We start from the raw sequence: 25,201 nt of genomic DNA on the forward strand, positions 1-25,201 counted from the left end.
GCCCCCCCCCGCCCCGCCGCCTCCTCGCCTCCCGCGACGGTGCCCCGAAACCGCTGGAAACCGCCCCCAAACCAACTGCCCCCCCCCCGTCCCCCCCCGGCACCCGCTCTTTTCCCGAGTCCCCAAAGCCGCGCCGCGGCGCCCGGAGGTGAGTGATGGGGGGGAGGGCGAAGTCGTTTGGCGGGTGGAGATTTTGGGGGGATTCCCCCCCCCTCGCTCTTCGGTGACACCCCCCCCCCATTGCAGGGGAGGGGGGAGCCCCGCTTTGGGGGGGCTGGGGAGGCGCTGGGAGGGGGGCGGGTGATGGGGGGGTGATGTGGGTTTCCTTTGTGCCTCGCGGCCGCTCCCCCCAAAGGAAAAAAAAAAAAACGTGGGGGAAACTGAGGCACGGAGCGGGGCGGGGGGGGGGCTGTCCTTGCGTCCCCCCACGGGGGTAGAACCCGCGGGAGCCCCGGCCTCTCGATCCGCGGGGACCTGGGGAGGGCGGGCCCGGTTTGCGGCTTGGGGTTTGCTCTGGGGGGGGCACCGATGCCCCGTGCCTCAGTTTCCCCCCGCTGCGTGCAACCGCGGCTGCTTCGGCCCCTCGCCCCCCCCCCCGCTGCCCCCCGCGCCCCCCGAGTGCTGGGGGGGGGCGGGGGGGGCTGGATAAGGACCCCTGGGTGCTCAGGGGGTGCACTGGGAGCCTATGGGGATGGACTGGGCGGTGTTGGGGTGCACTGGAAAGCTGTGGAAGGGGTACTGGGAAGCAGGGGGGTGCACTGGGAACCTCTGGGGATGAACTGGGAGGCATTGGGGTGCACTGAGAGGCTGGAGAGTGCACTGGGAACCTGTGAGGATAGACTGGGAACCTATGGGGGTGGACTGGGAGACGTTGGGGTGCACTGGGAAGCTCAGGGGGGTGGACTGGGTAAGCCGGGGGGGATGAACTGGGTGATGTTGAGATGCACTGGGAAGCTGGGGGGCTACACTGGGAACCTTGGGGGTTCCACTGGGCAGTTTTGGGGTGCACTGGGCAGTTTTGGAGGGTGCACTGGGAACCTTCTGGGTGCTTTGGGGTGCACTGGGCACATACAGGGGTGCACTGGGAACCTCTGGGAGTGCACTGGGCAAACTGGGGGGCACTGGGTGGTTTTGGAGTGCACGGAGCAGCACTGGGGCACGTTGGTTAGCTTCGAGGCGCACTGGGAACCTCGGGGTGCACTGGGTGGCATTGGGGTGCACTGGAATGGACTGGGCACTTTTGGGGTGTACTGGGAACACATTGGAGTGCACTGGGGGGCTTTGAGGTGCGCCGGATGCTTTTGGAGGGTGCTTGGATCAGTTTTAGGGTGCGCTGTGCAGCCCGGAGGACATGCTGGGAACGCTTGGGGTGCACTGGGCAAACTGGGGGATGCATTGGGAGCCTTTGTGGGTGCACTGGGTAAACTGGAAGCTGCACTGGGCAAACTGGGGGCCTCACTGAGAACCTTTGTGGGTGCACCGGGCAAACTGAGAACTGCACTGGGGACCTTTGTGGGTGCACTGGGCAAACTGGGAGCTGCACTGGGAACCTTTGGGGTTGCACTGTGCAAACTGGGAGCTGCACTGGGAACCCTCAGAGTGCACTGTGCAAACTGGGAGCTGCACTGGGAACCCTCAGAGTGCACTGGGCAAACTGGGAGCTGCACTGGGGACCTTTGGGGCTGCACTGGGCCAACTGGGAGCGGCACCGTGCAACCCGGACCCTCCCCGCGCCCCCCCCCTCCCCGGGCTGCTCCGTTCCCCCCGGCCGCGCCCCCCCCGGGGTCCCGTTACCGGCCGCGGGCCCCCCCGGGGCTGCTCCTCTCCCCCCCTCCCCTCCCCGTCGCCCCCTCCTCGGTCCCCGCCGCCCCCTCCCCGTCCCCGAGGGGGGGTCGGGGCCTCCCCCGCCCCCCGCTCCCCCGGCGCCGGCGCGGAGCCGCCGCCGCCTCCTCGGGCCGGGCCGGGCGGAAGCGGCGGCGGCGGCGGCGGGGCCGCGGCGGGGCCCGGTAAGCCCGGGGCGGGGGGGGAGGAGGAGGAGGGGGGGGGAGGGAACCGGGGGGGGTGGGGAGGCGTGGGGGGGGAGCGCCGTGCCCGAGCCGCCCCCGCCCCGGTTGGTGCCCCCCCCGTGCCAAGATGGCCCCGGTCGCCGCCCGCAGCGCCGCCCCCCCCGACCCCCGCCCCCCCCCTCCCCCCCTCGGCCGCATCCTGCGGGGGCTGGGGACGGGGTTGGGGACCGGTCCGTGACCCCCCCCCTCAGTCCATGACACCCCCCCCTCCTACGGAATCCGTTGACCCCCCCCCCCCCGGCATCCGGTTCCTCCTCCCAGGATCCGCCCCCCCCCAAATCTGCACCCCCAATCCTTCCCCCCCAAAATCTTCCCCCCTCAACCCCTCAATCCCCCCCATCTGCCTTTTCCAATCCTTTCCCCCCAAAAAATCTGCCCCCCCCTCCCCCCCACCTTAGTGTCTGTGATGCCCCCCACCCCCAGTTCTGGAGGGGGCACAGCCGGGGGGGAGCCCAGTCACAGAGGGGCTGTCACCTCCCCCCCAGTGTTGCCGCCCGTGTGTCCCCCCCAGATCTCCGCTGCCGTCCCCTGGGCCGAGCACGGAGCCACTGCTGTCCCCGGAGCTGAGGTGAGGAGGGGGACGGGGGCACGGGGGAGGGACGGGACACAAAGGGATGGGGGGAGCAAAGAGGGGTGGGGGGGCACGGGAGGATGCAGGGGACACGATGGAACTGGAGGAGGGGGGGACACAAGGGACACGAAGGGGCACAAGGGGATTTGCAACGTCGAGGGGTTTGGGGTGGCACAAAGGGATTGGGGGCATCACAAGGGGATTTTTGGATGGCACGAGGGGATTTGGGGCTATACAAGGGGATTTGGGGGGGCACGAACAGGTTTTCGGGTGGCACAAGGGCACAAACGAGTTTTTGGGCGGCACAAGGGGATTTCTGGATGGCTTGAAGGGATTTCGGGTGGCTTGAGGAGATTTGGGGCAGCACAAAGGGACCTACGTTGGCACAAAGGGATTTGGGGTGGCACAAGAGGATTTGGGGTGAAATACGGGCATTTCGGGTGACTGAAGAGGATCTGGGGTGCCACAAGGGGATTTGCGGTGGCACAAAGTGTCCTGGGGGGACCACAAAGGGTCCTGGGGGGGCCATGAAGGGCCCCTAGCCCCCCAGCAGTTGCTGTAACCCCCCAAGGGCCGGGCACCCGCACGCAGCCACCGGTGCTTGGAGGCAGCACGGGGTGGGGGGCGTCAGAGAGGGTTTTGGGGTGGGGGTCCTGTGCTCAGCCAAGGGCTCGGCGCCCCCCAGGCCCCCCCCAGCCGCCCCCATGGAGCAGGACGAGCCCTGCGTGGTGGAGCTCCATGACTCGGACGAGGCAGGCATGGTGCGGAGGGTCTACATCGGTGAGGAGGGGGGCGCAGAGCCCCAGGGGGCAGAAAAGAGCCCCGGGGGAGTGGAAAGGAGTCTTGGGGGGGGGAGGTTCCCAGCCCCCTCCCCAGCCTCTCTGTGGCCTACAGCTGATGATGGCATCGTGAGCGACTGCGAGGATGAGGTGCTGCCGCACGAGATCATCCAGACCGTCATCCCCCACAGCCCCCTGGCCTCCAAGGGCAAGAGGCGGGGGGCGGCGGGGGGCCGGGGGGCCGGTGCCGGCTCAGCGGCAGGGGGCTACGGCGAGGAGGAGCAGGAGGGCAGCGGGGGGCGGCTGCGGGGGGGGCGGCAGCGCCCCTTTATCTGCAACGAGTGCGGGAAGAGCTTCAGCCACTGGTCCAAGCTGCTGCGGCACCAGCGGACTCACACCGGGGAGCGGCCGAGCACGTGTGGGGAGTGTGGGAAGAGCTTCAGCCAGAACTCGCACCTGGTGCAGCACCGCCGCACGCACACCGGGGAGAAGCCGTACCGCTGCGGGGACTGCGGGAAGAGCTTCAGCTGGAGCTCCAACCTGATCCAGCACCAGCGTATCCACACCGGGGAGAAGCCCTACACCTGCGGGCAGTGCGGGAAGAGCTTCACGCAGAGCAAGAACCTCATCAAGCACCAGCGCACCCACTCGGGCGCCCGGCCCCACCGCTGCGGGCAGTGCGGCCGCGGCTTCGCCCAGAGCACCAACCTGCTGAAGCACCAGCGGGTGCACGCCGCCCGCAGCCAGCCCCCGGCCTGCCCCGAGTGCGGGCAGAGCTGCCACGACGGTGCCGAGCTGGAGCGGCACCGGGCGCAGGCACACGGCCACGAGCCCTACATCTGTGTGGAGTGCGGGGAGAGCTTCGCCAAGAGCGCCACGCTCAACCGCCACAAGCGCGTGCACAAGCCGCTCTTCGTGCGCTGAGCCAGGCCGCGGGCGGGCGGGCAGACGGACGGACTGCGCTGCCCATGCCGTGGGGCTCGGGCCCACGACGCCCTCGGCGAAGGGCTGGAGCCCACAGTTGTACATAGCGCGGGGCCGGGAGGAGGTGAGGGCAGAAGCCGCCACCGGGGCGAGGGGCCTGGGCACGGCTGTAGAATAAAGTACTTCTGTTGGGGGAAGGCGTCTGAGTTTTGTTGGACTGGGGGGGCTCCGCCACGTCCTCACCCCTGTGTAAGAGAGGTGGAGGGGCCGGGGCAGTTTCTCGGTTGCTTTTGGGGGCGCTCCCCCCAGCCCCGCGGTTCGAGAAGCAGCAGGCAGCGCTGGGGATGTTCCCACATCTCAATTTATTCCACACGCTGGCAGCGAGGGGCTGCCTACAAAAAGGGGAAGGGTCGGGGCATTGGCAAGGCGAGGAGCACGGGGAGGGGACACACTGCAGTCCGTGCCCCCGGCCCAGCAATGATGCAGAGGAAGGCAGCCCCCCGAGGCCGAAGGCTACGCCTTGGTGGTGGCACCCTGCGCTGCCCCCAGGGTTGTGAGCTGCTGGATCTTCTGGCTCATCATCTCCACCACGGCTGTGGGAAGAGGAGGCACCGGGGCGGTGAGGGGGCTGCCAGGGGGGCCCCAGGTGCTGAGCTGTGGCGGCGCTGGCCCTTACCCTGCTTCATGGCGTGCTTCTCCTGCAGCGCCGGCTGGATCTTCTCCATCTGCTTGGTCAGGAAGTCGATCTTCCGCTTGAAAAAGTCTCGGGCATCATTTGCCGTCTGAGCAGATAAAGGGCAACAGCGGCCTCGGGGCGCTGAGATCCTGCACGCCGCAGCCGGAGGCAGCCCCGTTCATCACCTGCCGCCAAAAGGCGGCTGCTCCGGGGCCAAGCCCGTGCTCCACGCACACCAGCACAGCCCCCGGGGGCGTGCAAAGGTGCTGAGCACCCTGCTGGGAGCCCCATTGCCCTCCCGGGGCTCAGAAATCAGCCTGCTTGCGCCATGGGGAAGCAGCGGCCGCAACGGCCCCAACCCAATGGCCGTTGGTGCAAACAGGCATGGGAGCAGTTCCCTAATTGCCAAACCGCCCTGTGACACTCCCGGCGCTCACCCCTCACCTTCTCCACGTAGTAGCCGGTTCCAACGTCGATCAGGACGCGCTCAACATCCGAGAGCTTCCCAGGGACGTACATCTGGCGGGGACAGTCAGGGAAAGCAGGGGACCAGGACGGTTACGCACCTCCCGGAGCAAAGCCCCGAGCTGGGGCAGAGCCGGGGCGCTGGCAGCACCACGCCATGCTGCCAGCGCAGGTTTGTGCTGGATCAACGGCACTGAGGGATGGAACCGATGGCCCTAAAGACCCCCGGGGTGTTAATGGTGTGGGGTCAGCAAAGGATACAGAGCTGGTGAGCGGCACCAGCAGGTCCTTCCCTGTGGGAGAGCAAGCAGAGAAGTGAGCACCAGGGCAAGGGGAGCCCCCAAGAACAGAGGTTGCTGCCTCTGTGCCCCAGGTGATTTTGAGCGAGATTCAGAGCCGGTGAGGCCAGGAGGGAGGAAATCGGCCCCTCGGGGTCCCACTCGCCTTCATTGCTTTTGTTGAGGACATTGAGGCAGTCCTTGGCTTCCACATACTTGGTCTGCACCACCTTGAGCTGGGCGATGGAGGACGAGAGGAACTCCACCTCCTGGGGAGAGAGCGTGCGGCCCGGCCGCGGGGGGACGGCTGGAGGGGACCCAAGGGCCGGAGGGGGCCCTCGTGGGGCTGGGTCCGCAGGGTCCCTTCTGGAGCTGGTTTTTGGGAACGGCCCCAAACCAGCCACGGGAGATCAGAGGGTGAGCCCTGGAGCCCAAGAGGGATGGGCGCAGGGGGAGCAGGAGGGAAACGGCCTCATCCCGGGGAGGGCACCAAGGTGGGGGCTGTCCCCAGCCGTGCCCCCCGCGGAAACGGGACTGGGGGACGTCGGGCGTGAAGCACCCTGCTGCGCAGCTCCTGTGGGCCAGCCGGCCCCACGCATCCTCCCTGGGCCCCACACACCTCCTCCCAGGCTCACACACTCCCCGTAAGCCGCACAGCCCCCCTCGTGCCCCACAGATTCCTCCAGGCCGCCACAGCCCCCCTGGGGCCGCAAAAGTCCCCCCCCAAACCTCCAGGCCCAGCCTCGCCCCACACACCTCCCCGCAGCCCCCCCCCCCAGGCCCCCCCATTCCTCCCGGGCCCCACAACCCCTCCTGCCCCCCCCAGCCCCCTTTGTGCCCCCCAAGCCCCCCCCGGCCCCACCTGGTCGAGCTGCCCCTTGAGCACCTCCAGCTGCGGCAGGCTCAGCTCCGCCACGTTCACGGCCTGCGCCATCTTGGGCCCGGCCGCACCTCCCCGCCCCGCAGCGCCCCCCGGTGGCCGGAGGACCCCCGGGACCCCCCCCCGCCCCCCAAGTTTCGGGGACCCGCAAAGGCAGCAGGTGCCGGGGGGGGTAGCAGAGGGGGGGCTGTGCCCGCTCCCAGAAAAAGGGGGAGTCCAGGGGGCAGCACCCCATTGCCCCCTCCCAAAGGAAAAAAGTTGCCGCCCCCCAGGAGGGGGACCCAAAGGTGCAGCCCCCCAGGAGCGCAGGCTGGATCCTCACTGCAGAGGGGGCTCCTCTGAGCCATGGGGGGCACACCAAGCAGCCCCCCCCCAACTGTTTGAGGGAGGCCCGGGGTCTCCCTCACAAACCAAGGGTGAAAGGGGGGGCTCTGAGACACCTCTGGGGGCAGGGGACCCCTCAGAAAAGGAAGGGTCCAGTTGTGGGACAGGGGACAAAGGGGAGCAGGACTGGAGAAGAGGAGGCTCAGGGGAGACCTCAATGCTCCCTCCACCCTGCAAGGAAGCAGGGGTCGGCTTTCTTCTTAAGGACCGGAGGGAATGGCCTCAAGTTGTGCTAGGGGAGGTTCAGGTTGGAAATTAGGAGACGTTTCTTCACAGAAAAAGTGGTCAGGCGTTGGGAGGGGTTGCCCAGGGAGGCGGTGGCATCACCAGCCCTGGGGGTGTTCACGAAGTGCATGGAGGAGGTGCTACAGCATAGGATTTAGGATGGAGTAGCTTAATGGGGAGTAGTGCTGCAAGAAGGAGGGCTGGACTCGAGGAGCCCGGTCCTTTCCCACCTTGTGCTTCTGTGAGTCCGTGATACAAGCGCACACCACCCACGTTCAAGGGGAACAGCTTTATTACCTCAGAACATAAAACCCAGCGGAATTAAAATAAATTAAAAGAGTAGGAAAGCCCCCAGCTGCCTCCCCAGGGCAAGGGGTACACCAGGGGGTGACAGCGGCTGTCACTGCAGACACACGGGCAGGCCGTAGGCGACGGGGGCAGCCCCGATGAGGTGCTTGAGACGGGGGGCTTGGCGCGCCTGGGCCACGTAGTGCAGGAGGGGGGCACCGGTGCCTGCCCGCAGCCAGCCCTGCAGCAGCGCCTCAGCGTAGCGGTCGATGTCACGGTCGGTCACGTCCCACAGGTTCCCCAGGACGAGGGGGCTGGGAGAAAAAAGGGTGTTAAGGCCAGCAGGGCTGGGTGCCATGCCCCCCCCCTCCCCCCGCCAGTCGCCTCTCTGGCCCCAGATCAGTCAGATGAAAGTGATCAGGACTGAGAGGAGGACAAGGAGAATGGTTACTGCTTACCAGCACAGGAAAAAGCCGGGGGGGAGGGGGGGGGGGCAATAAAAAGCAGCGAGGGGGGAGTGGGGCAAAAAAAAAGGCAAGAAGGGAAGGGGGCAAAGACTCCATCTGCCCCCCAAAAGCCACACCCCCCCCCCTCCTCGCCTCACCAGCCGGCCAGGATGTACTTGAGGATGATGCCGGAGCCCTCGAGGCGGCCACGCACAGCTAGCGCAGCACTGCTGCAGCCAAAGAGCAGGGCCACGGCGCTGCAGTCCAGTCGGGCGATGGCCGTCCCGTCCAGCAGGCGGGCACCCGCCCCGTGCCCTGCGTAGCTGCCAGGAACAAGAGCAGGGTGAGCAGGGTGAGCACGATGGCACGGCACAGCACTGTTATGGGCACTCACATGTAGAGGTCGTGCTCCAGCAGCGCTGCCTGCATCTGCTCCTGGCTGGGGATGGCTCCTGTGACTCCGCTCCAGCCCTGCTCGCTGCAGGAGAGGAGGTGAGAAGTCACAGAAAGGGGGGAGCGGACATGGACCCCCCCCCCTTCCCCACTCTGTGCGCCCCGATTGCTCCTCACCTCTCAAACCAGCTCCGGAAGCGCTCTTCAGTGCTCGGGAGGTTGTTCTGGGGGTTGAGGATGTAGAAGGTCCTGGTGGGGTTGATGCCACGGCACAGCACAGAGCCTGCCTGCTGTGGGGGGAGAAGGAAGGAAAAAAAAAAATAATCACAAGTCAGCCCCAGCCCAGCACCAGCCTCGAGGGGTCCCAAGCCCCGCGCAGAGCCAGGGTCCCCCCATTCCACTCACCCTCTGTGCCAGACTGTAGCTGAGGAGGAAGTGCAGGGACGGGAGGCGGGTGACGGGCAGGGTGCGCAGGCACGCCATGCTCTCCCAGGGCAGCTTCTGCAGGTGCTGCAGGGGAAGAGGAGGAGGAGGAAGGAGAGGAAGGCGTGAGCGACGCAGCGAACGTCTGAGCTGAGGGAGAAGTGGCAGGGGCAGGCTCTCACTTTATCCAGCACGAGGACGAGGGAGCCGCCAGGCGCCTGGGCGCAGCTCCTCCGCTTCTCCAGGGCCTCTTGCAGGAGGAGCTGCGCTTTGCAGGGCTGCGCCGGGCACAGCCCCACGGCCAGGGCTCGCACGTCAGCAGGGGTGAGGAGGGGAGCGGCGTTCAGCACGACCTGCGGCAAGGGGCAGGCGTGAGCGGAGGCAGAGCTCCCCCCGTGCCCTGCCCCAGCCCGGGGAGCTCAGCACCTTGAGCAGCGCCGGGTCCGAGCCCTGCCAGCCGCAGGGACGGAGCTGGGCAAAGAGGTGGGCGGCTTCCTCGGCCAGCACAGGCTCCTGGCTGGTGGGGAGCAGCGCTCCCTTCCAGCAGCCCAGCACCTCCATCTCCAGGGTCTCGATGAGGCTCTGTGAGAGATGACAGAATCACAGGGGGGTCCGAGTGTCACACCCAGGTGTGGGGGGCACGGGGTGCCTCTCGCCTACCTTCATCCTACGGTCCAGCTCGGAGCGGCACAGCCACCAGTCTCGCTTGTTGGTGCAGCTGCTGGTTTCCTTCTGCTCCTTCTGGATGGTGTCGAAGTCACTCAGCACCGAGCTCAGCGGGGCCTAGGGGAGGAAGGGAGCCGTGATTCCAGCCCCGGGCTCATCCCGGCTGCTCCACTCCGAGCCCTTCCCTCACCTTGGTAAACGCAGTCGGGATGCGGACAGTGATGGGAGCGCTGCCCCTCTCCAACCGCGTCAGCAGCAGCGTGTCCTCCACGGAGGAGAGCTGGATGCTCACGAGGGTCAACACGCAGACAGTCACCCCTGAAAAAGTCACCCCCAGACCTTCAGTAGAGGCCAAGGCATCAGGCAGCACCCTCCGGGGCTCTGTTTGGATCAGCCCTCACCTGCAGGGATCTGCTGCAGCTTCTCTCTGAAGCCGTTGAGCTCCTGGGGCCCCAGACCCGTGGGGCTGAAGCCAAAGAGGTTCTGGAGCTTGGTGAGGTGGTGGACGCGCGAGGGAGCGTCCTCCTGCAGGGAGAGCCCTCGGAGCTGCTCAGCCGCATCCACCGCCGACTTCTTCAGTTTGCTACAGAGGCAGAGGCAGTTGGGGGGGGAACGTTGCTCCAAACCAACCCCTCCAGGGCTCTGGGTCTGGCTGAGCCCCTTCGCCTTCTCAGCAAGGCTCCAGCAGGGAGGCGCGGGACCTACTGAAGCTTCCTGTGGACGATGCTGAGCAGCTGATGGCGCATGGTGACGGAGACCGACTCGGACAGCAGATAGGCGGTGGAGACGGGGTCCTGGTCGCCCGTGGCCAGAGCCAGGAGCTGGCAGAGCTGGCTGTAGAGTGTGCCAGGCGGGCAGTGGCTGATGCAGTTGAAGGCAGCTTTCAGGAACCCGCAGGCAGTGTCCAGCAAGGAAACATCTGGAAGGGGCAAAGCAACACCACCAGGATTAGGCAGCGAGCCTGCGGCCACCTTGGCTCTCCCTCTGCTGCTTTCCCCTCCACTTGTAGGGTTTTTGCCCTTTAAGGACACGCTTTGGCAGAGGTGCCCCCAGCTTTGCTGTTTGCCTCTTCCCACCCCGCGGTTCCCTGCTCCCGAGACGTGTCCCCGCACTCACTCACCTCCCACAGCCAGCAGGGCAGCAGAGAGGGCATCGAGGCACAGGGGGTTCCCGCTGCCCGGCCACCGCCCTGCTGGGATGTGCTCAGTGGCCTCGCGCCGCAGCACCTCGTGCTCCCCGTCCGCAGCCTCCTGCCTGCGCTGGGGCGGCTGGATGCTGCCTGCGGGGAGAGACGGAGCCTTTTGGTCCCTGGGGCTGGGGACAGCGGTGACAACATGACAGCTCGGGGCGCTTGAAGGCTCCCAGTGAGTCCTCGTTCCGCAGCTCACCTGCAGCTCCCTCTTCTTCCTTGGAGGCTCGCAAGAGCTCGAAGCTGCTGTCAAGCTCCTCATCTGCCTTCTCCTCCTCGATGGCTCTCAGAAGCTCCCGCTCCTCCTTGGCTCTCCTGCCCGGAGCCCTGCGGGTCACCCGCTGCCTCTTCTCCTCTGTGCCCGCAGCCCTGCGCCCTCTCTGGGGCCGGGTGCTGCTGCTGCTGTCCTCCGAGGAGCTCAGCTGGGAGCCCTCCATCCCTGAGAGTTTGGGGAGCAGAGCTCTCCGGCAGAGGGATGCTGACTGCAGCGTCCTGTGGCTGGGACCCAGGGTTCTGCCGGTTGCCGGGGTCAGCCCCAATTTGGGATCCTCGGTGTCGCTGTCATCACTGAACGTCACCTGCAGCGGCGGGACGGGGACGTGGCGGGGCTGCAGCTGCCTCTCAGGGCCGCAGCTGCCTCTTGGGGCCGCCTCCCTCCCTCCCCACTTACCGGCAGGCGAGACTTCGCCTTCCTGCGGGCTTTGGGTGCTTTCAGGAGCTGGGACTTGCTGAGCGGCGGCGAGGAGTCGCTGAACACGGTGAAGGGAGCCCTGGGGTGCAGGGCAGCCGCAGCCCCCCAGCCCCGTGTCTTGGCGGGGGCACAGACCTGGTGCGGGGTGCAGGGCACTGCCGCCGGCCGGATCACAATGGGGGGCACCTCGGCATCGGAGTCGCCCGAAGCGAAGATGTTGGCACCCGCCGTGGCCGGGGGCTTCGCTCTCTGGTTCTTCGCTCTGGCTTTGGGCATAGGGGCTGCTGCGGCCCCCCGGGCACGGGCCCTGGCAGGGGGACAGGCTTTGTGGCACGGGGTGCAAGGCACCACCGCCGGCTCGGCCTCAGAGTCGCTGAGCACGAAGGCTTGGTTGGCATCCACCACAGCTGGGAGCTTTGCTCTCCGGGTCTTCGTCGCTTTGGGCTTGGGCAGCGAGGACGCTGCTGGCGCCGCCTTGCTCCTGCCCCTCTGGGGCTGAGCCTTCTCCGTCTTGAGCACGGCCGCTGGCACGTTGGGCTCGGTGGGACTCGGGGGGAGGGGCTGCCAAGCCCAAGGGGTGGCAAAGATGGCGGCCACAGAGCTGCCGTGCTTGGTGGCCAGGCAGCAAACGGTGGCCACGGCTTTGGTGAGCAGGAGGCTGGCCCTGGAGACCTCGAGGCTGGGCAGGTGGGGTCTGCGGGACGCCACGAAGGACAAACCGGCCTCCAGCTGCTCCGGCAGCTCCCCCTCGGGCCGGGGGCTGGCCAGGCTGTGAAGGGCCAGTGCAGCGTAGCCGGTGGCCACCAGGTCATCCAGCAGCTCCAGCGCAGGCACATCCCCGCCGCTGCCCAGCTTGTCCTGCAGCAGGGCGGCGAAGCGAGCGGCCACGGTGCCGCAGCGCCGCAGGGTGGCCAGGATCAGGCCCAGCCCCTCGGCCGCACTGCCCGCTGCCAGCTCGCCCTGGGCGCAGGTGAGCAGCCAGCGGAGGCAAAGGGTCGAGAGGGCCAGGTCGGAGCAAAGGCAGCAGGGGCAGGCGATGGGGTGGGCGAGGAAGGCCAGCCTCCTCCTCGGCTTGGGTTTCAGCTGCGGCGAGGAGCTGAGCGCGGCCGCCTTCTCCAGCCCGCTCACCATGGCCACAAACTCCAGCGCGGGGCCTTTCAGGAAGCCCTCGTCCTCCCCGGGGGGCTCAGAGCCGGGGTCCTGCTGCCTCCTGCCCCCCGGTCTGCCCTTCCTAGGCAGGATCCTCACGGGGCCTTGCTGTTTCTCGGCGGTGTCGAACTCTGCAGGCAGAGCAATTTGGGAAGGAACCCAAATGCATGTGGTGCAGCCAGCACCACAGCTTCTGCTTCCCAGGAGGGTCCCGGCTGCGGCTCCACGAGCACAGCCGGGGGCTCACCCTGCTCCCAGTCCCACTCCCAGCCTGGAGCCGGGACTCACCAGTGCTGGACTCCAGCAGGAACAGCGCCTGCTGCAGGTCCGCATGGCTCAGCTCCAGGTCGCTCTGCTGCAGCTCCAGCTGCGCCTTCAGCACCAGAAAGGAAACGCACCTGGGAAGGGGGGAGGACAGCCCTCAGAGACCCCCCGCTGCCACAGCTCCAGCACCATGCACCAGAGAATGAGCTCGTGGGTGAGCTGGCAAGGACACTGCCAACAGGCACCCCCTGGGGCCACCAGGCACCCCCAAGCACCCTACTCCCCCAGGGCGACCAGGCACCCTGCTCCCCAGGCCTCCAGGCAATCCCTCCACCAACCCTCTGGGCCTCCATGCAACCCCACCAGGCACCCCCCCCCCCAGGGCCAGCAGGCACCCCCAGGCACCGCCCTGAGGTCTCCAGACACCTTCCCTGGGGCCACCAGGCATCCTGACAGCCCCTCTGGGGCCACTAGGACACTCCCCACCCTGAGGCCACCAGGACACCACCACCCCCCCAAGGCCACCAGGCAGCCCCCCAAGGCCAGGACCAGTGCCATGGCCGCCCCCCCTCGCCCGCCCTCCCCCCAATGGTCACTCACCACCGGCTTGCCTGCAGCCTCGTGGCCAGCCTGACGGCCTCCAGGCAGAAGGCTTTGGCCCTGCACACCACCTCAGCGCGGCTGAGCAGGGCCACCAGGCACTCCGTGCAGCCCAGCACCTCAGCCAGCACCTGCCACTTCTGCAGCACGTTGTCCCCTGCGCCGCAGGACAGGGCTGGTGACCGGCGCTGCTCCCCCCTGGGGGGGATGCGCCCACGTCCTCCCACCCGCGGCACCGGTGCCTCACCGCAATCCATGAACTGCGCCTCCGCCGCCGGCTTCTGGGCGCCCAGCACGTCGCTGCCCACCAGGAGGAGGATGATGCTGCGGAAAAGCTTGTAGGCTTCGGCTAGAGCTGTCTCAGGAGTCTTCCACCCTGCACCAGGATGGCCGTGAGTGTCAGGGCTGACCCCCCGGCACCCACCTCCAGCCCCAAAACGGGGCTGTTTCAGGGGACAGCCGCGTTTCCGCAGGGCTTTGCCCGCACACAAGGAGGGTTTCCAGCGCCCCAGCGGCTCACCCTGCGCGGAGACACGCTGCCTGAGCTCTGGCGAGAGGCGGGCGGGCGGCAAGCTGAGGTAGACAGCAGTGAGCTGCAGGACGTGGGCTCGGAGCATGTACCACACCTTGGCCACCTTCTGCAGAGCCGGGTTCTGGAGCACCTCTAGCAGGAGGGCAAGGCCCTCCTCAATCTGCAGGAGGCAGCAGAGAGGGGAAAAGAGGCACCAGTCACCGCGTGGAGCATCTCCAGGGCTAAAGTGGGTGCAGGCCGCCAGGGAGAGGTTGCAGACAGAGCTGCTAAGGTCTCCTCTTGCCCCCTAACGCTGCACACGAGGCAGAAAAGGGTTTCTGGGGAGACCCACCTGGTTGCTGGCGCAGCACAGCTGGCTGCGGAGCATCAGGCAGGTTTGCTGCAGCAGCAGGTAGGAATCACTGCCGCTGTCGGCTTTCTGCAAGCAGGACTCTGTCTCCTCCAGGAAGAGCTGGAAGCCAACAAGCCTGTGAGGGCTGGGGCTGCGGGGACAAGCTGAGATGCCCTCCCTCCCTGCTGCTCCCCCACAGGCCTTGCCTCAGCGTAGCTGTGGCACTCGAGCTGGAGGAGCAGTTTGGTGACCTGGCAGAGGGCGCCAGCCGTGCCCAGGCTGTCCCCAAGCGCGCCGCACAGGGCTCGGACTAGCAGGTAGCTCTCCATGGCTTGCAGAGGCTGGGGGTGAGAAAAACCCATGGGTGTGTCAAGGGATGATGCTGGGGGGAGGCCGCTGCCCCCCTTGGCAGCCCCAGCAGTACTACCTTGGCCATCAGCCTGTAGAGAGACGCCGTGATGAGCAGGGAGGCCACGGTCTGCTCAGGGCTGTGCACAGCTGGGACACCCTCGGAGGCCAGGAGCTGCTTCCACAGGGCCAAGGCTTCGTCCAGGCTCTTGGACTGGGCTGAGGGCACGGCACGGGGCTGAGCCGCTTGGCAGCGGCACCAGGACACGGCCAGGCATGCCAGCAGGCATCTCCCGGCCAGCCCTTCCGTCCCCACACCTCCCCCATTGCCCTCCCCCCTTCCTTGGGGAGGGTGTCCTGGTTTCAGTTAGGACAGAGTTAATTTTCCTCCTAGTAGCTGGTGGGGTGCTATGTTTTGAGTTAGGATGAGAGGAGCGCTGATAACATGCTGGTGTTTTAATTGCTGCAGAGCAGTGCTTACACCAAGCCAAGGACTTTTCAGCTTCTCGCTCTGTCCTGCCAGCGGGCAGGCTGGGGGTGCAGCAGGAGCTGGGGGGGGGTGGACCCAGGACAGCTGACCCAAACTGGCCAGAGGGGTGTTCCATGCCATCTGGGGTCATAGCTGGGGGCTGGGTGGATTGGGGGGACCAAGTGCTCAGGGATAGGCTGGCCATCGGTCAGCGGGTGGTGAGCAATTGCATTGTGCATCACTTGTTTGTACACACTATTTTCAGTATTATCATCATCACTATTATTATTTTCCTTTCTTTTCTGTGCTAATACAATGTCTTTATCTCAACTCACAAGCTTTCATTTCTTTCTAATTCTCTCCACCATCCCAGAGAGAGAGAAGGGAGGGTGAGCAAACGGCTGTGTGGTGTTTAGCTGCCGACCGGGTTAAACCACAACAGAGGGGAACCCTGCTCCCACCCCAAAACCAGGTGCTCTGGAGGAGCCTTTTCTGCAGCGCCAACGGCCCGAACCTGCCGCGCTCACCTGACTCTGTCACCAGGTTGAAGGAAATGCCGTCGTACAGGAACTTCTCCTGCAGCCCCGCCTCGTAGTTGAGGTCGTTGGGCTCGAAGTCATCCAGGTTCTTCTGCCCCTGAGCCTTGGCTCTCTGCTCCCTCGCTATGCCCTGTGGCAGGGTAAAGGCAGCAGTGACATTCGGGGGGCAATGCGGGACCCCCAGGACGCCCCCCAGCAGCTGCGGGGTCACGTCTCCCCACGCACCTCCTCCAGCTTGGACTCCAGCGTGCAGATGTAGAGCCAGAGCAGAGCCTGTGCCCGGTCGTCGAGGAGCTGCTCCTGGTTCTGGGCGCTCCTGGGCACCGCCTCCAACAGCCGCAAGGCTTCACGCACCGAGTCCAGCGCGGAGCTGTCAGAAAAAGGGGTTAAAACACAGCCTTCCACCCCAAAACACACCTTAAGAGGAGGAGCGGACGTCACCAGCATCCAAACCAGCCAGGGCAATGTGACCCCGAACCCTTAAACCTTGCTGAGGGCCCTCGAGAGCCCCCCAGGGGCCTGCAGGGACCGACAACGGGCTCGCAGGCATGGCAGCACACTCACCAGTCCGTCTGCTGGGCATACTTGTGGTAGCACAAGACCTGCGCCAGCTCCATTAAGCTGATGGCACGCTCGTGCAGGCGGCCGCTCTCCTCCGAGCAGATCTCCAGCAGGTCGCAGAGGACGTTGTAGCGCTCCTGCCCGGTGTCGGCACGGACGGCCTTGTACGCCTTCAGCTCCGCAAAGAGCACGGCTACCAAGGTCCCTGCGTCCGGGTAGCGCCCCTCCAAGCCTTCCTTCAGGGTCCTGGTGGAGCGGGGGGGCCGCATGGGGGCTCTGCACAGAGCCCGGCTCGGCGATACGGTTTCATGAGAGCCCCCTGAGGCACCCCCAGGCGTGGGGCAGCGCCAGGCTTCCCTCACCTCAGCCGCAGCTCCTCAGTTCCGTGCTTCACGGCGTCGGTTTTCACTCGGACCCAGAGGGAGACGGGCTCGGCCAGCAGCTCCACGAGGCGGCCCCGCAGCGCCGCCAGCCACTGCACAGTGGAGGCCAGGGCGCTCTCCAGCCGGCCCTGCTTTCGGTAGCTTTCCACCTGCAGCCTGAAGCATCTGTGCAGCTGCAGAGAGAGCGCGGAGGAGCGGCTTTGGCGCCCTGCCTGCCTGCCGAGCCCCATGCCGCAGCCTCTTCCCCTCCCGGGGGGAAGCCAGCCACTCCCCAGCCTCTCCTTCGCTCCCCCAGGCCACAGCTCAAAGCCTTCGGCCCCCTTTGGGCTCAGAAAGTCAGGACACCGCTCACCCTTTCATGGGGGACCTCAGAGTATTTGTAAGCATCCGTCGTCTCCAGCGTCTGGCAGAAGAGCTCAGAGACGGAGCTGGCCTCCTCGTGAAGGTTCTGGTTGTAGAAGATGTAGGCCAGCTTAAATGTGCACGATGCTGTTGCAGGGAAGAGAGAAACATCAAAGATGTGCTGCAAATTCAACGCCCCCCATCCTCCTCATCCCAGCCAGGCACTGCAGGTGGCCGAGGAGCCCTCGCCCCCATCGGTGCCCCTCAAAATGCTCCCAGGGGCACAAAGAGGGGCCGGCGGTAAGCTGCGTGAGCATGCTCGCCCCAGGCAGCCAGGTGTGGGGACACTGACCGGTGACATCGAGGTACTTCGCTCGCTCGGCGTCAGGGAGCCCCTCCAGCGCCTCCAGCATCCGCGCCACGGTGCCCCGGCAGCCTGATGTCAGCCGCTCCAGCCCCAGCCACCCGGCCGCCTGCAGGGGACACGGTGGCTGTCGGGGACTGCAGAAACACCCCTGGGGTGGCTCGAGCAGCCCCTGGAGCCCCCCCAAGGGACTGGCCCCGCTGCTTCTGGCACCTGGGAGCACTGGAAGGCATCGTACGCCACGCTGGTGAAGAGCTGGAGGCTGTGGTAGAGCAGCTGCTTTAGTGCTAGCCTCTGCCTCGTGCCGTCGGGGGGAACCTGCAGAAGGCAGGAGGTGACCGCGCGGCCACCAGTGAGGTTACAGCTTCCCCCCGGCCACTCCAATTAGCGGGGGAGCCCTCATTAGGCGCTAGCCCAGCTCCCGAAGCCTCACCCTCTGCAGCAGCTGGCCGAGGACACGGCAGTGCCCCTCCACAAAGGCGTAGAGACCGAGCACGTCCTCGCGGCCCAGGGGCTGCCGTGGGCTCCTCTTGGCGTGCTCGCCCAGGGCCAACACCACGAGCTGGCAGCCCTCGGCCAGCAGCCGCAGGAGACGCTCCGAAGCCTCGGCTGCGCCGCCCAGCGCCGCCGCTGCCTGCGAGAGATAGGGCCCTGCCGGCCTCGAGCCCTCGGCCAGCGCCCGGCTCAGCCTCACCGCTGCCTCCAGGAGGCCCAGGGGCTCACCCAGCAGCGCCCCGGAGCTGCCCAAGAAGCAGCGGGCATCCTCTGCCGCCTCCTCCGCCTCGCCGTAGCAGCCGCTCCTGCAGAGCTGCCGGCACTGCTCCAACGCCAGCTCGAAGAAGCAGAAGGCCTGCGGCAGGCCGGGGGGTCGTGGCGCATCCCGGCGCAGGGTGAGGAGGCAGCCCCCGAGCTGTCGGCCCAGCAAGGCTGAGGGTGGCACGCGGGGGGCTTCGGAGAGCGCGGCGGCGGCCGCCTGGCGCGCCGTCTGCGAGGTGAAGAAGGGCGGCTCCAGCGGCAGCAGGGCGCCCTCCTCCTCGTCCTCCAGCAGCAGGAGGAAGCGCAGGGCCCGCAGGCGGCCCCCCAGGCCGTCTGCCCTGTTCCACAGCACGACGAAGCCGCTGCGGGCGATGGCAGTGAAGTCAGCGCGGGGCGAGCGGCCGGGCTGGGGGGCGCGCAGGTGGGCAAGGAGGAGCTCGGCCGCTCGCTCGCGGGCAGTGTCGCAGCCCCCGGCGGCCGCGTTGCGCAGCAGGTGGTAGAGGATCTTCTCCAGGTAGAGGGGGGATGGTGGGGGGACGGCCGAGGCCACGTAGCCCCCACAGGCTGCCTCAGCCAGCCCCAGGAGGCTGGTGGCATGCTCGAGGCAGCCCTCCGGCTCCCCGCCCAGCTCACCCAGGCGCTGCACACAGGCTCGCAGGATTCGGTCGCACACCGTGCTCTGCGTGGCGTCCGGCGGCCCCAGGGGGCAGGAGAGGCTTTGCTGGAGAGGGAGGGAGATAGAAAGAGAGTTTTGGCCCCCCAGCAGGGGGTCCCAGCCCTCGTGCAGAGCTGGGCCCCCCCCCCCCAACTCACCAACAGCTCCGCCAGCAGTGCCTCAGTGCCCTCCCTGCTGGCGGTGCGTGCCACAAAATCAGCGCCCCGGAGGTGCTTCATGGCAGCCCTGGGGGGCAGCGAGGGGGGAGGTAAGGGGGTGCTGGGGGGCCTGGTGCTCACAGCCCCACCCCCCCGGGTTTACATCCCTGCCACAGCCCCTGCTGCTTGGGGGCAGCTCCCAGAACTGCTCCTCAGCCCCCTCAGTGCTCACATCCCCCCCCAAACCCCTCCCCAGCTCCCCCCTCAGGCCTCAGGGCCCCCATCCCCCCCGGGTCTGCTCACGTACCCCCCACCACGCCTCAACCCCTACACCCCTCTAGAGCCCCAAAGACCCCCCGGTTCCTAGAGGCCCCCCCAGCCCCACCTCAGAGCCCCCTCCCAAGCCAGAAGGGCTGTCCCCGGGCCCACCTCTCGGCCTCCCCCAGGACCTGCAGGGCCCCAGCAGGCCCTGGCGCCCTCCCCCCAGCCCCTCAGCCCCCCCCTTAGGCCCTGCAGGACCCCCCCAACCCCTCATACCCCCCCGCGGGCCCTGCAGTGCCCCCCTCCTGCCCCTCAGCCCCCAAGGGGCCTACGGAGACCCCCCTGCCCCTCAGCTGCCCCCCAGGCCCTGCAGGCCCCCCCCCGCCCCTCAGGATGCCCCCGAGCCCCCCCGCCCCGACCTTACAGCCCCCGGCCCCGAGGCCCGCCCCCGCTCACCCGCGCTGCCGCTTCCCGTAGGCACGGCCGCGATCCCCGCCGCGCGCCCCGTTCAAATAGCCGCACCGCAGCCAATCAGGACGGGCCGCCCCGCGCGGGGCACGCCGGGACTTGTAGTCCTCGCACGGATCCGCGCATGCGCGCGGTGCGTGTAATGGGAGGAGGGAATATGGGGACCCCGTGGGGGGGGGGGGGGCAAGTTGGGACCCCATGTAACGGGGGGGGGTTGTAAGGACTCTGTGTAAGCGGGGCGGGGGGCGTGTAGGGACCCTGCGTAACTGGGGGGGCAAGTTGGGGCCCCCTGCAATGGGGGGGTCCTGAGCGCAGGGAGGGAACGCGATGCAAAAAAAAATAAATGGGGGTGTGGGAATAAACCTGTTGTTTTTGCAGAGTTACACTGTTCAGAGGGAAGGAAGGTGGCATCGAGATGTGCTTGCAGCGGTAAGAGAGCTTAGCAGACCTTGTAAAATGCAGACAACCAGAATCCTTACAGCAACTAGGCAAAAAACACGGTGTCAAGTCAAGTCAGGTAAGTGAAAAAACATTACCACTTCAAAGAGTAAAAAGTCAAACGAAACTTGAAAAGTAACAGGCCCGCAACTGAAGGCCATGCATTGTCTGTGAAGCACCAGATAGGTTGTGAACCTGGAGTATCCCATGTCCTGGTTTCAGTTAGGACAGAGTTAATTTTCCTCCTAGTAGCTGGTGGGGTGCTATGCTTTGAGTTAGGATGAGAGGAGCGCTGATAACATGCTGGTGTTTTAATTGCTGCAGAGCAGTGCTTACACCAAGCCAAGGACTTTTCAGCTTCTCGCTCTGTCCTGCCAGCGGGCAGGCTGGGGGTGCAGCAGGAGCTGGGGGGGGGTGGACCCAGGACAGCTGACCCAAACTGGCCAGAGGGGTGTTCCATGCCATCTGGGGTCATAGCTGGGGGCTGGGTGGATTGGGGGGACCAAGTGCTCAGGGATAGGCTGGCCATCGGTCAGCGGGTGGTGAGCAATTGCATTGTGCATCACTTGTTTTGTACATATTATTATTATTATTATTACTCTATGTCCTAATAAACTGTCTCTATCTCAACCCACAGGCTTCACTTTCCCGTTTCTCTCCCCCATCCCAGAGAGGGAGGGGGGAGGGTGAGCGAACGGCTGTGTGGTGCTGAGCTGCCGACTGGGTTAACCCACAGCACCCAGTCCATGGGGAAACAGGGGAGGGCCGGCTCGTTGGGAAAGAGAGTCGATAAACCTAAGCCGTGCTGTGTGACTGGTAGGGGCGCTCCTGCCTGGAGGACGCCCGCCATCGCAGTCGCGACTAACAGTGCTGCCTCACTGAGATCCTGGCCTGAGCCCGTTATTGGCTACAGAGTTTCTCACATGGCAGAAGCACTTGCGGAAATGCTTTATTTTCTTTAAAAAAAGGGAAGGTGAGGGGTGCGGGGCTGCGCAGGGGGCACTCACCCTGCGGCACTCCATCCCCATGTGCTTCCAGCGCTGTCCCCAGCAGGACGCGAGGGTGGGGGCGCCGTGGGGGTCACCAGCCGGGCGGGCTTCCCCCCTGGGCCACCACACCACACGCCGGGGCCCCAGCGGCACCCCCGAGGCCCCCTCCTGCGTCACAGCTCGGGGGCATCAGGCTGGCCCTGCGGGGCCGGCAGCCGGAGCTCAGCATCGTGGCGGACAACAGAGAAGAGGCCGACGACGGCGAGCAGCGCCAGCAGCATGAGGCCGCAGCAGGCGGAGAAGATGCTGCGGGTGCCGGACCCGCGGTCGGCGCCGTGCAGCAGCAGCAGCCCCAGGCAGGCCAGCAGGTTGAGCGGGACTCGGCACCAGTTCGTCACCCCCGGCCGGTCCTTCTCCGGGATCGCCTTGCGCCGCAGGAAGCCCATGGCGGGGAAGTAGAGCCCGCAGGAGAGCTCGAGGAGCAGGAAGGCCACGAAGGACTCGGCCGGGCTCTCCTGGCCGGGGTTGGTGGAGAAGGTGAGCATGAAGAGGGAGAAGAAGCCCACGAGGACGGAGAGCGAGAGCACGTGGACGGGCTGCAGGCGGTACCTTGGGGAGACAGCCAGGCGGTACAGCGAGGCGCCCACCATGCTGGCCGCCATGAAGCTGGAGAAGACGATGCCCAGCGGCGGCCCATGGGGGTCCAGCACGGGCGTCCAGAGGAAGACGAAAATGTAGATGACGCTCTCGAAGAGCGCCTGGACAGTGCCCAGCAGCAGCACGCGCCGGTCCGCCAGAAGGCGCCGCAGGCCGTCCGCGCAGGTCTTGGCGAGCGCCCGCTTCTTGCCATAGTTCTCGTCCCAGTCCTTCAAGGCCACGGCACCCGCCAGAACCAGCAGCGGGATGGACGCCACAAAGGGCGCCACCGGGCCCAGCCGCAGCCACTCGGCGGCGGCGTTGGCCACCACCCCGGCCCCCACGGCCACCACGTGGTTCCAGAAGGCTGCCCGCGAGAAGGTGGCGGGCACCCACTCTGCCGGGAAGTCGTGGTGCTCCACGTGCTCATGGACGTACCAGGCCTCGAAGGCGCAGAAGAGCAGCGCCGTGGACAGCCCGCCCAGCACCCTCCCCGCTGCCAGCACCAGGTAGTCACGGGACAGCTTGGTGAGGCAGCAGGCCGAGTAGGTCAGCGAGAAGAGCACGCACGACGCCCGGCGGCCCAGCGTGTCCACCAGCGAGGCGGCCACGGGCCCGAAGAGGACACTGGAGGCGAAGCCGCAGACGTAGAGCGCAGCGATCTGCGCCTCCACGAAGCCATAGTGCTGGTACAGCTTGTACAGGTACGGCCCCTGCAGCCAGTCGGCGGCCAGCGCGGGCAGGTAGCCGCGCAGGAAGCCCCGCTGGAAGCGGGCAAAGGCCGGGTTGGCGCCGGGGGGGGCGGCGGCAGCAGGGGGGCGCGAGTGGCGGGCGGCCAGCTCCAGCCCCAGCGCCGCTGCCAGCAGCAGGGCGAGGGCGGCATAGGCGGCGAGCAGCATGGCGCGCCCAGCCCTGCGGGCATCCCGGGGGCGGCTGTGGGGGGGGGGAAAGGGAGTAAGGTGGGTGATCGGTAACCCCCCCGAGACAATGCTGAGGCAATGGGCTGGGAGCGCCAGCAGGGGGCTGGGGGGCAGCGGGAGGAGGCCCCGGCCTGGGCACACGGCGACCCCCCCGCCCTGCGCACCCCTGGGTGGCTGTGGGACTGAGCTGTGCACCCCCTGCTGGACCTCCCCGCCCTATAGACCCCCTCGCATAGAGCCCTCTCCCTTCATATAGCCCCCCCCGCCCTATGGACACTCCCCCAAGCTCCCCTCCCTATGCACACCCCTGCTGACCCCCCCAACCCAAACACCCCCAAACGCCCTCCCCACACCATTCGCCCCATCCATGCCTCCCCCGGCCCCCCCTTCCCACGCCATACACCCCCCCCGACCCCCCCATACACACTCTCCCACTGACACCCCCCCGCCCCACAGACCCCCCCGGGCCTCTCCCATTGTCCAGAGGCCTCCCAGGGCCCCTAAACGCCCCCCAGCCCCGCCAGAACCCTCCTAAAGTCCCCCAGCCCCCCCCCCAAAGCCCCTAAAAATCCCCCAGGGCCCCCCACATTCACCGGGATCCCCCCAAGCCCCCCGTCAGCCCCACCCAGGTCCCCCCAAATCCCCCGGGCCCCTCCTCCACCCACCAGGCCGCCCCTCCCCCGGCCGCTCCGAACCCCCCAGCCCCCCCAAGCCCCCTAAAATCCCCGGGACACCCCCAAAACCAGCAGAGCCCCCCCCCCGCCCCCCCCCACCTGCCCCTCAGCGGGGGGGACCGGCCGCGCACCCCGGCGCCTCCACGCACCCACTTCCGCTTCCGCTTGGCGCCGGCCGCCTCCGCGGGCGCCGCCATCTTGGCGCGCGTCACGTGAGAAGGGCCCTGCGCCCACCCCGCCCGGATTGGGGGGGGGGGGTGGAGGGCCGCGCGCATGCGCCTGCTCAAGGAAGGGGGCGAGCCCCTCGCTGCGCGCGCCACGTGTTCGCCAGATCACGTGGGATGAGGTCACGTGGCGGCGCTCGGGGACTTTCGGAGGCGCTCGGGAGCGCTCGGCCCTGCTCGGCTCCGTTTGGGCCTGTTCGGCTCCGTTCGGCCCCGTTCGGCTCCACTCGGGCGCGCTCGGCGCCGCTCGGCTCCGTTCGGCCCTGCTCGGCCCCACTCGGCCCTGTTCGGCCCCGCTCGGCTCCGTTCGGCCCTGTTCGGCCCCGCTCGGTCCCACTCGGGCCTATTCGGCTCCGTTCGGCTCCACTCGGGGGCGCTCGGCCCCGCGCGCCCCTCCTGGGCCTCGCGTAACTGCCCCGTGCTGGTGCAGCTGCCCCGGGCCTCGTGCAACTGCCCCATACCTTGTGCAAATGCCCCGCCTGGGGACAAACACCTTGTGCAATTGCCCCAAGCCCTGTGCAATCGCCCCCAACTCTCCTCACCCCCCCATCCCCGTGCAAACGCCCCCTCCCGCCTTGCATGACTCCCCCCTGCCTTTCATCCCCCCCGCCCTGCCCGTGCCTCAGTTTCCCCCGCACTCACCGGGGTCCCGGGGGGGGTCACCGCGCCCCCCTCACTTGATGCTGAGCCGCGGGCGGCAGGGCGGGGGGGGGCACCCGAGAGGGCACCGGGGGGGGCACCGGGGGCAGGCTGGGGGGGGGGGGCAGCAGGGCACGGCGGGCGGGCGGCACGGGGGGGGGCAGCAGGGGGGGGGGCAGCAAGGGGGGCGGCAGCAGGGGGGGTGACACGAGGGGGGGTGGCGAGAGAGGCAGCAAGGCGAGGGGCAGCCCGGGGGGGAGCAGCAGGGGGGGTGGCAGCAGGGGAGGACGGGACACGGGGGGGGGCAGCAGGGGGGGTGACAAGGGGGCTGGCAGGGGGCTGAGCAGGGGGGGCAGCAGGGGGGGGGACAGCAGGGGGGGGGACAGCAGGGGTGGGGGCAGCAGGGGTGGGGGCAGCAGGGGGGGGGGCAGCAGGGGGGGGGGCACGGTGGGGGACACGGGGGGCTGCGGAGCCGCTGGCCGCGCCACGCCAGCCCCATGGCGCTGCCCCCCCCCCGCGCCTCCCCCCCCGGTGGGGTATTTATAGCCTAAAGCCGGCTCAGCCGGGCGGGGGGGTTCACGTGGGCGCTCCCACGCGTGCACGGGGCCGGGGGCAGGCAGCTGCACCCCCCCCACCCCGTCACGGGGGGCGGGGGGGACACGGGAGCGGGGGGGGGGGCACGGGGGGGGCACGGGGAGACACGGGGGATGGGGGTGACACGGGGGGACATCGGGGTAGGGGGACATGGGGGGGCACGGGCGGGACGTGGGGGGGACACGGGGACATGGGGGAGGCGTGGGGGGGGACACAGGGGGACACGGGGATATGGGGGGGCACGGGGACATGGGGGATGGAGGGACACGGGGGGGGCATGGGGGGACATGGGGGGGGCACGGGGGCATGGGACCAGGACACTTGCACATGCCAGGCCCCCCCGGGCACGTGGGTGCCGATGTTGCACACGCGTGTGCAAGGCGTGCGGTCGACGCCCCTCCCTGGCCCCGCCCCCTCCTCCCCCTCCTCGCGGGGGCCCGGGTGGGGGTGGAGGTGGTGGGGACCCCCCCGAAGGGAGGGGGGGGGCGATGTGGTCATGGAAAAAATTTGGGTTGGAGACGCCCGAGCTCAATGGGGGCTTTGTTCAGTGCTGCGGCGCCAGG

The 25,201-nt window shown here is 67.8% G+C and overlaps 4 protein-coding genes across 8 annotated transcripts; 1 reads left to right on the forward strand and 3 right to left on the reverse strand.

Annotated features, from left to right (window-relative positions):
• Window positions 1–1,908: 1,908 nt before the first annotated feature.
• Window positions 1,909–4,537, forward strand: LOC310891845 (uncharacterized protein). The gene is made up of 4 exons (XM_083854075.1): window positions 1,909–2,006; window positions 2,578–2,634; window positions 3,323–3,417; window positions 3,532–4,537. The coding sequence occupies exons 3-4, from the start codon at window positions 3,342–3,344 to the stop codon at window positions 4,338–4,340; spliced, it is 885 nt and encodes a 294-aa protein (XP_083710201.1). The 5' UTR covers window positions 1,909–2,006; window positions 2,578–2,634; window positions 3,323–3,341; the 3' UTR covers window positions 4,341–4,537.
• A 146-nt stretch (window positions 4,538–4,683) lies between these two features.
• LOC310891847 (prefoldin subunit 5) lies at window positions 4,684–6,754 on the reverse strand. Its single transcript, XM_083854078.1, has 6 exons — window positions 6,622–6,754; window positions 5,926–6,028; window positions 5,743–5,774; window positions 5,461–5,535; window positions 5,017–5,122; window positions 4,684–4,933 (listed from the first exon to the last, which is right to left on the reverse strand). The coding sequence occupies exons 1-6, from the start codon at window positions 6,691–6,693 to the stop codon at window positions 4,854–4,856; spliced, it is 468 nt and encodes a 155-aa protein (XP_083710204.1). The 5' UTR covers window positions 6,694–6,754; the 3' UTR covers window positions 4,684–4,853.
• A 768-nt stretch (window positions 6,755–7,522) lies between these two features.
• Window positions 7,523–19,958, reverse strand: LOC310891844 (separin-like). Of its 4 annotated transcripts, none has more exons than XM_083854074.1 (31): window positions 19,888–19,958; window positions 18,796–18,883; window positions 17,660–18,703; window positions 17,440–17,544; window positions 17,215–17,335; window positions 16,873–17,009; window positions 16,500–16,693; window positions 16,141–16,383; window positions 15,802–15,946; window positions 15,565–15,706; window positions 14,648–14,787; window positions 14,427–14,561; window positions 14,221–14,340; window positions 13,878–14,049; window positions 13,605–13,733; window positions 13,358–13,514; window positions 12,782–12,891; window positions 11,324–12,624; window positions 10,853–11,231; window positions 10,585–10,743; window positions 10,170–10,383; window positions 9,866–10,047; window positions 9,655–9,782; window positions 9,459–9,581; window positions 9,225–9,380; window positions 8,981–9,151; window positions 8,781–8,885; window positions 8,553–8,665; window positions 8,377–8,460; window positions 8,141–8,305; window positions 7,523–7,850 (listed from the first exon to the last, which is right to left on the reverse strand). In XM_083854074.1, the coding sequence occupies exons 2-31, from the start codon at window positions 18,874–18,876 to the stop codon at window positions 7,649–7,651; spliced, it is 6,657 nt and encodes a 2,218-aa protein (XP_083710200.1). In that variant the 5' UTR covers window positions 18,877–18,883; window positions 19,888–19,958; the 3' UTR covers window positions 7,523–7,648. The 4 variants fall into 4 exon arrangements, with proteins under 4 accessions (XP_083710200.1, XP_083710198.1, XP_083710199.1 ...); XM_083854072.1 differs by lacking the exon at window positions 19,888–19,958 and adding an exon at window positions 19,513–19,739 and having other exon boundaries at window positions 8,553–8,662; XM_083854073.1 differs by lacking the exon at window positions 19,888–19,958 and adding an exon at window positions 19,513–19,739 and having other exon boundaries at window positions 8,159–8,305.
• Window positions 19,959–20,895: 937 nt separating this feature from the next.
• LOC310891846 (molybdate-anion transporter-like) lies at window positions 20,896–24,560 on the reverse strand. 2 transcript variants are annotated; one of them, XM_083854077.1, is made up of 3 exons: window positions 24,048–24,560; window positions 23,331–23,884; window positions 20,896–22,520 (listed from the first exon to the last, which is right to left on the reverse strand). In XM_083854077.1, exon 3 carries the CDS (start codon window positions 22,484–22,486, stop codon window positions 21,125–21,127), a length of 1,362 nt encoding a protein of 453 aa, XP_083710203.1. In that variant the 5' UTR covers window positions 22,487–22,520; window positions 23,331–23,884; window positions 24,048–24,560; the 3' UTR covers window positions 20,896–21,124. The 2 variants fall into 2 exon arrangements, with proteins under 2 accessions (XP_083710203.1, XP_083710202.1); XM_083854076.1 differs by having other exon boundaries at window positions 23,281–23,884; window positions 24,048–24,559.
• Between the last annotated feature and the right edge of the window lie 641 nt (window positions 24,561–25,201).

This window comes from Anser anser (genome assembly GCF_964211835.1).
Source record: "Anser anser genome assembly, contig: HAP1_SCAFFOLD_446, whole genome shotgun sequence".
NCBI lineage: Eukaryota > Metazoa > Chordata > Aves > Anseriformes > Anatidae > Anser > Anser anser.

Coding starts and splice junctions, on each gene's coding strand:
- LOC310891845 (XM_083854075.1), top strand. CDS start 3,342: ATGGAGCAGGACGAGCCCTGCGTGGTGGAGCTCCATGACTCGGACGAG. Junction 3,418..3,531: donor GGTGCGGAGGGTCTACATCG/GTGAGGAGGGGG, acceptor TGTGGCCTACAG/CTGATGATGGCATCGTGAGC.
- LOC310891847 (XM_083854078.1), bottom strand. CDS start 6,693: ATGGCGCAGGCCGTGAACGTGGCGGAGCTGAGCCTGCCGCAGCTGGAG. Junction 5,775..5,925: donor CCTCAACAAAAGCAATGAAG/GCGAGTGGGACC, acceptor GCTCTCCCACAG/GGAAGGACCTGCTGGTGCCG. Junction 5,123..5,460: donor CCGGCTACTACGTGGAGAAG/GTGAGGGGTGAG, acceptor TTATCTGCTCAG/ACGGCAAATGATGCCCGAGA.
- LOC310891844 (XM_083854071.1), bottom strand. CDS start 19,724: ATGGGGTCCCAACTTGCCCCCCCCCCCCCCACGGGGTCCCCATATTCC. Junction 18,704..18,795: donor CACTGCTGGCGGAGCTGTTG/GTGAGTTGGGGG, acceptor CTCCCTCTCCAG/CAAAGCCTCTCCTGCCCCCT. Junction 8,306..8,376: donor CTGGAGCACGACCTCTACAT/GTGAGTGCCCAT, acceptor TGTTCCTGGCAG/CTACGCAGGGCACGGGGCGG.
- LOC310891846 (XM_083854076.1), bottom strand. CDS start 23,456: ATGCGCGCGGCCCTCCACCCCCCCCCCCCAATCCGGGCGGGGTGGGCG. Junction 22,521..23,280: donor TCCCCCCCGCTGAGGGGCAG/GTGGGGGGGGGC, acceptor CCCCCCCCACAG/CCGCCCCCGGGATGCCCGCA.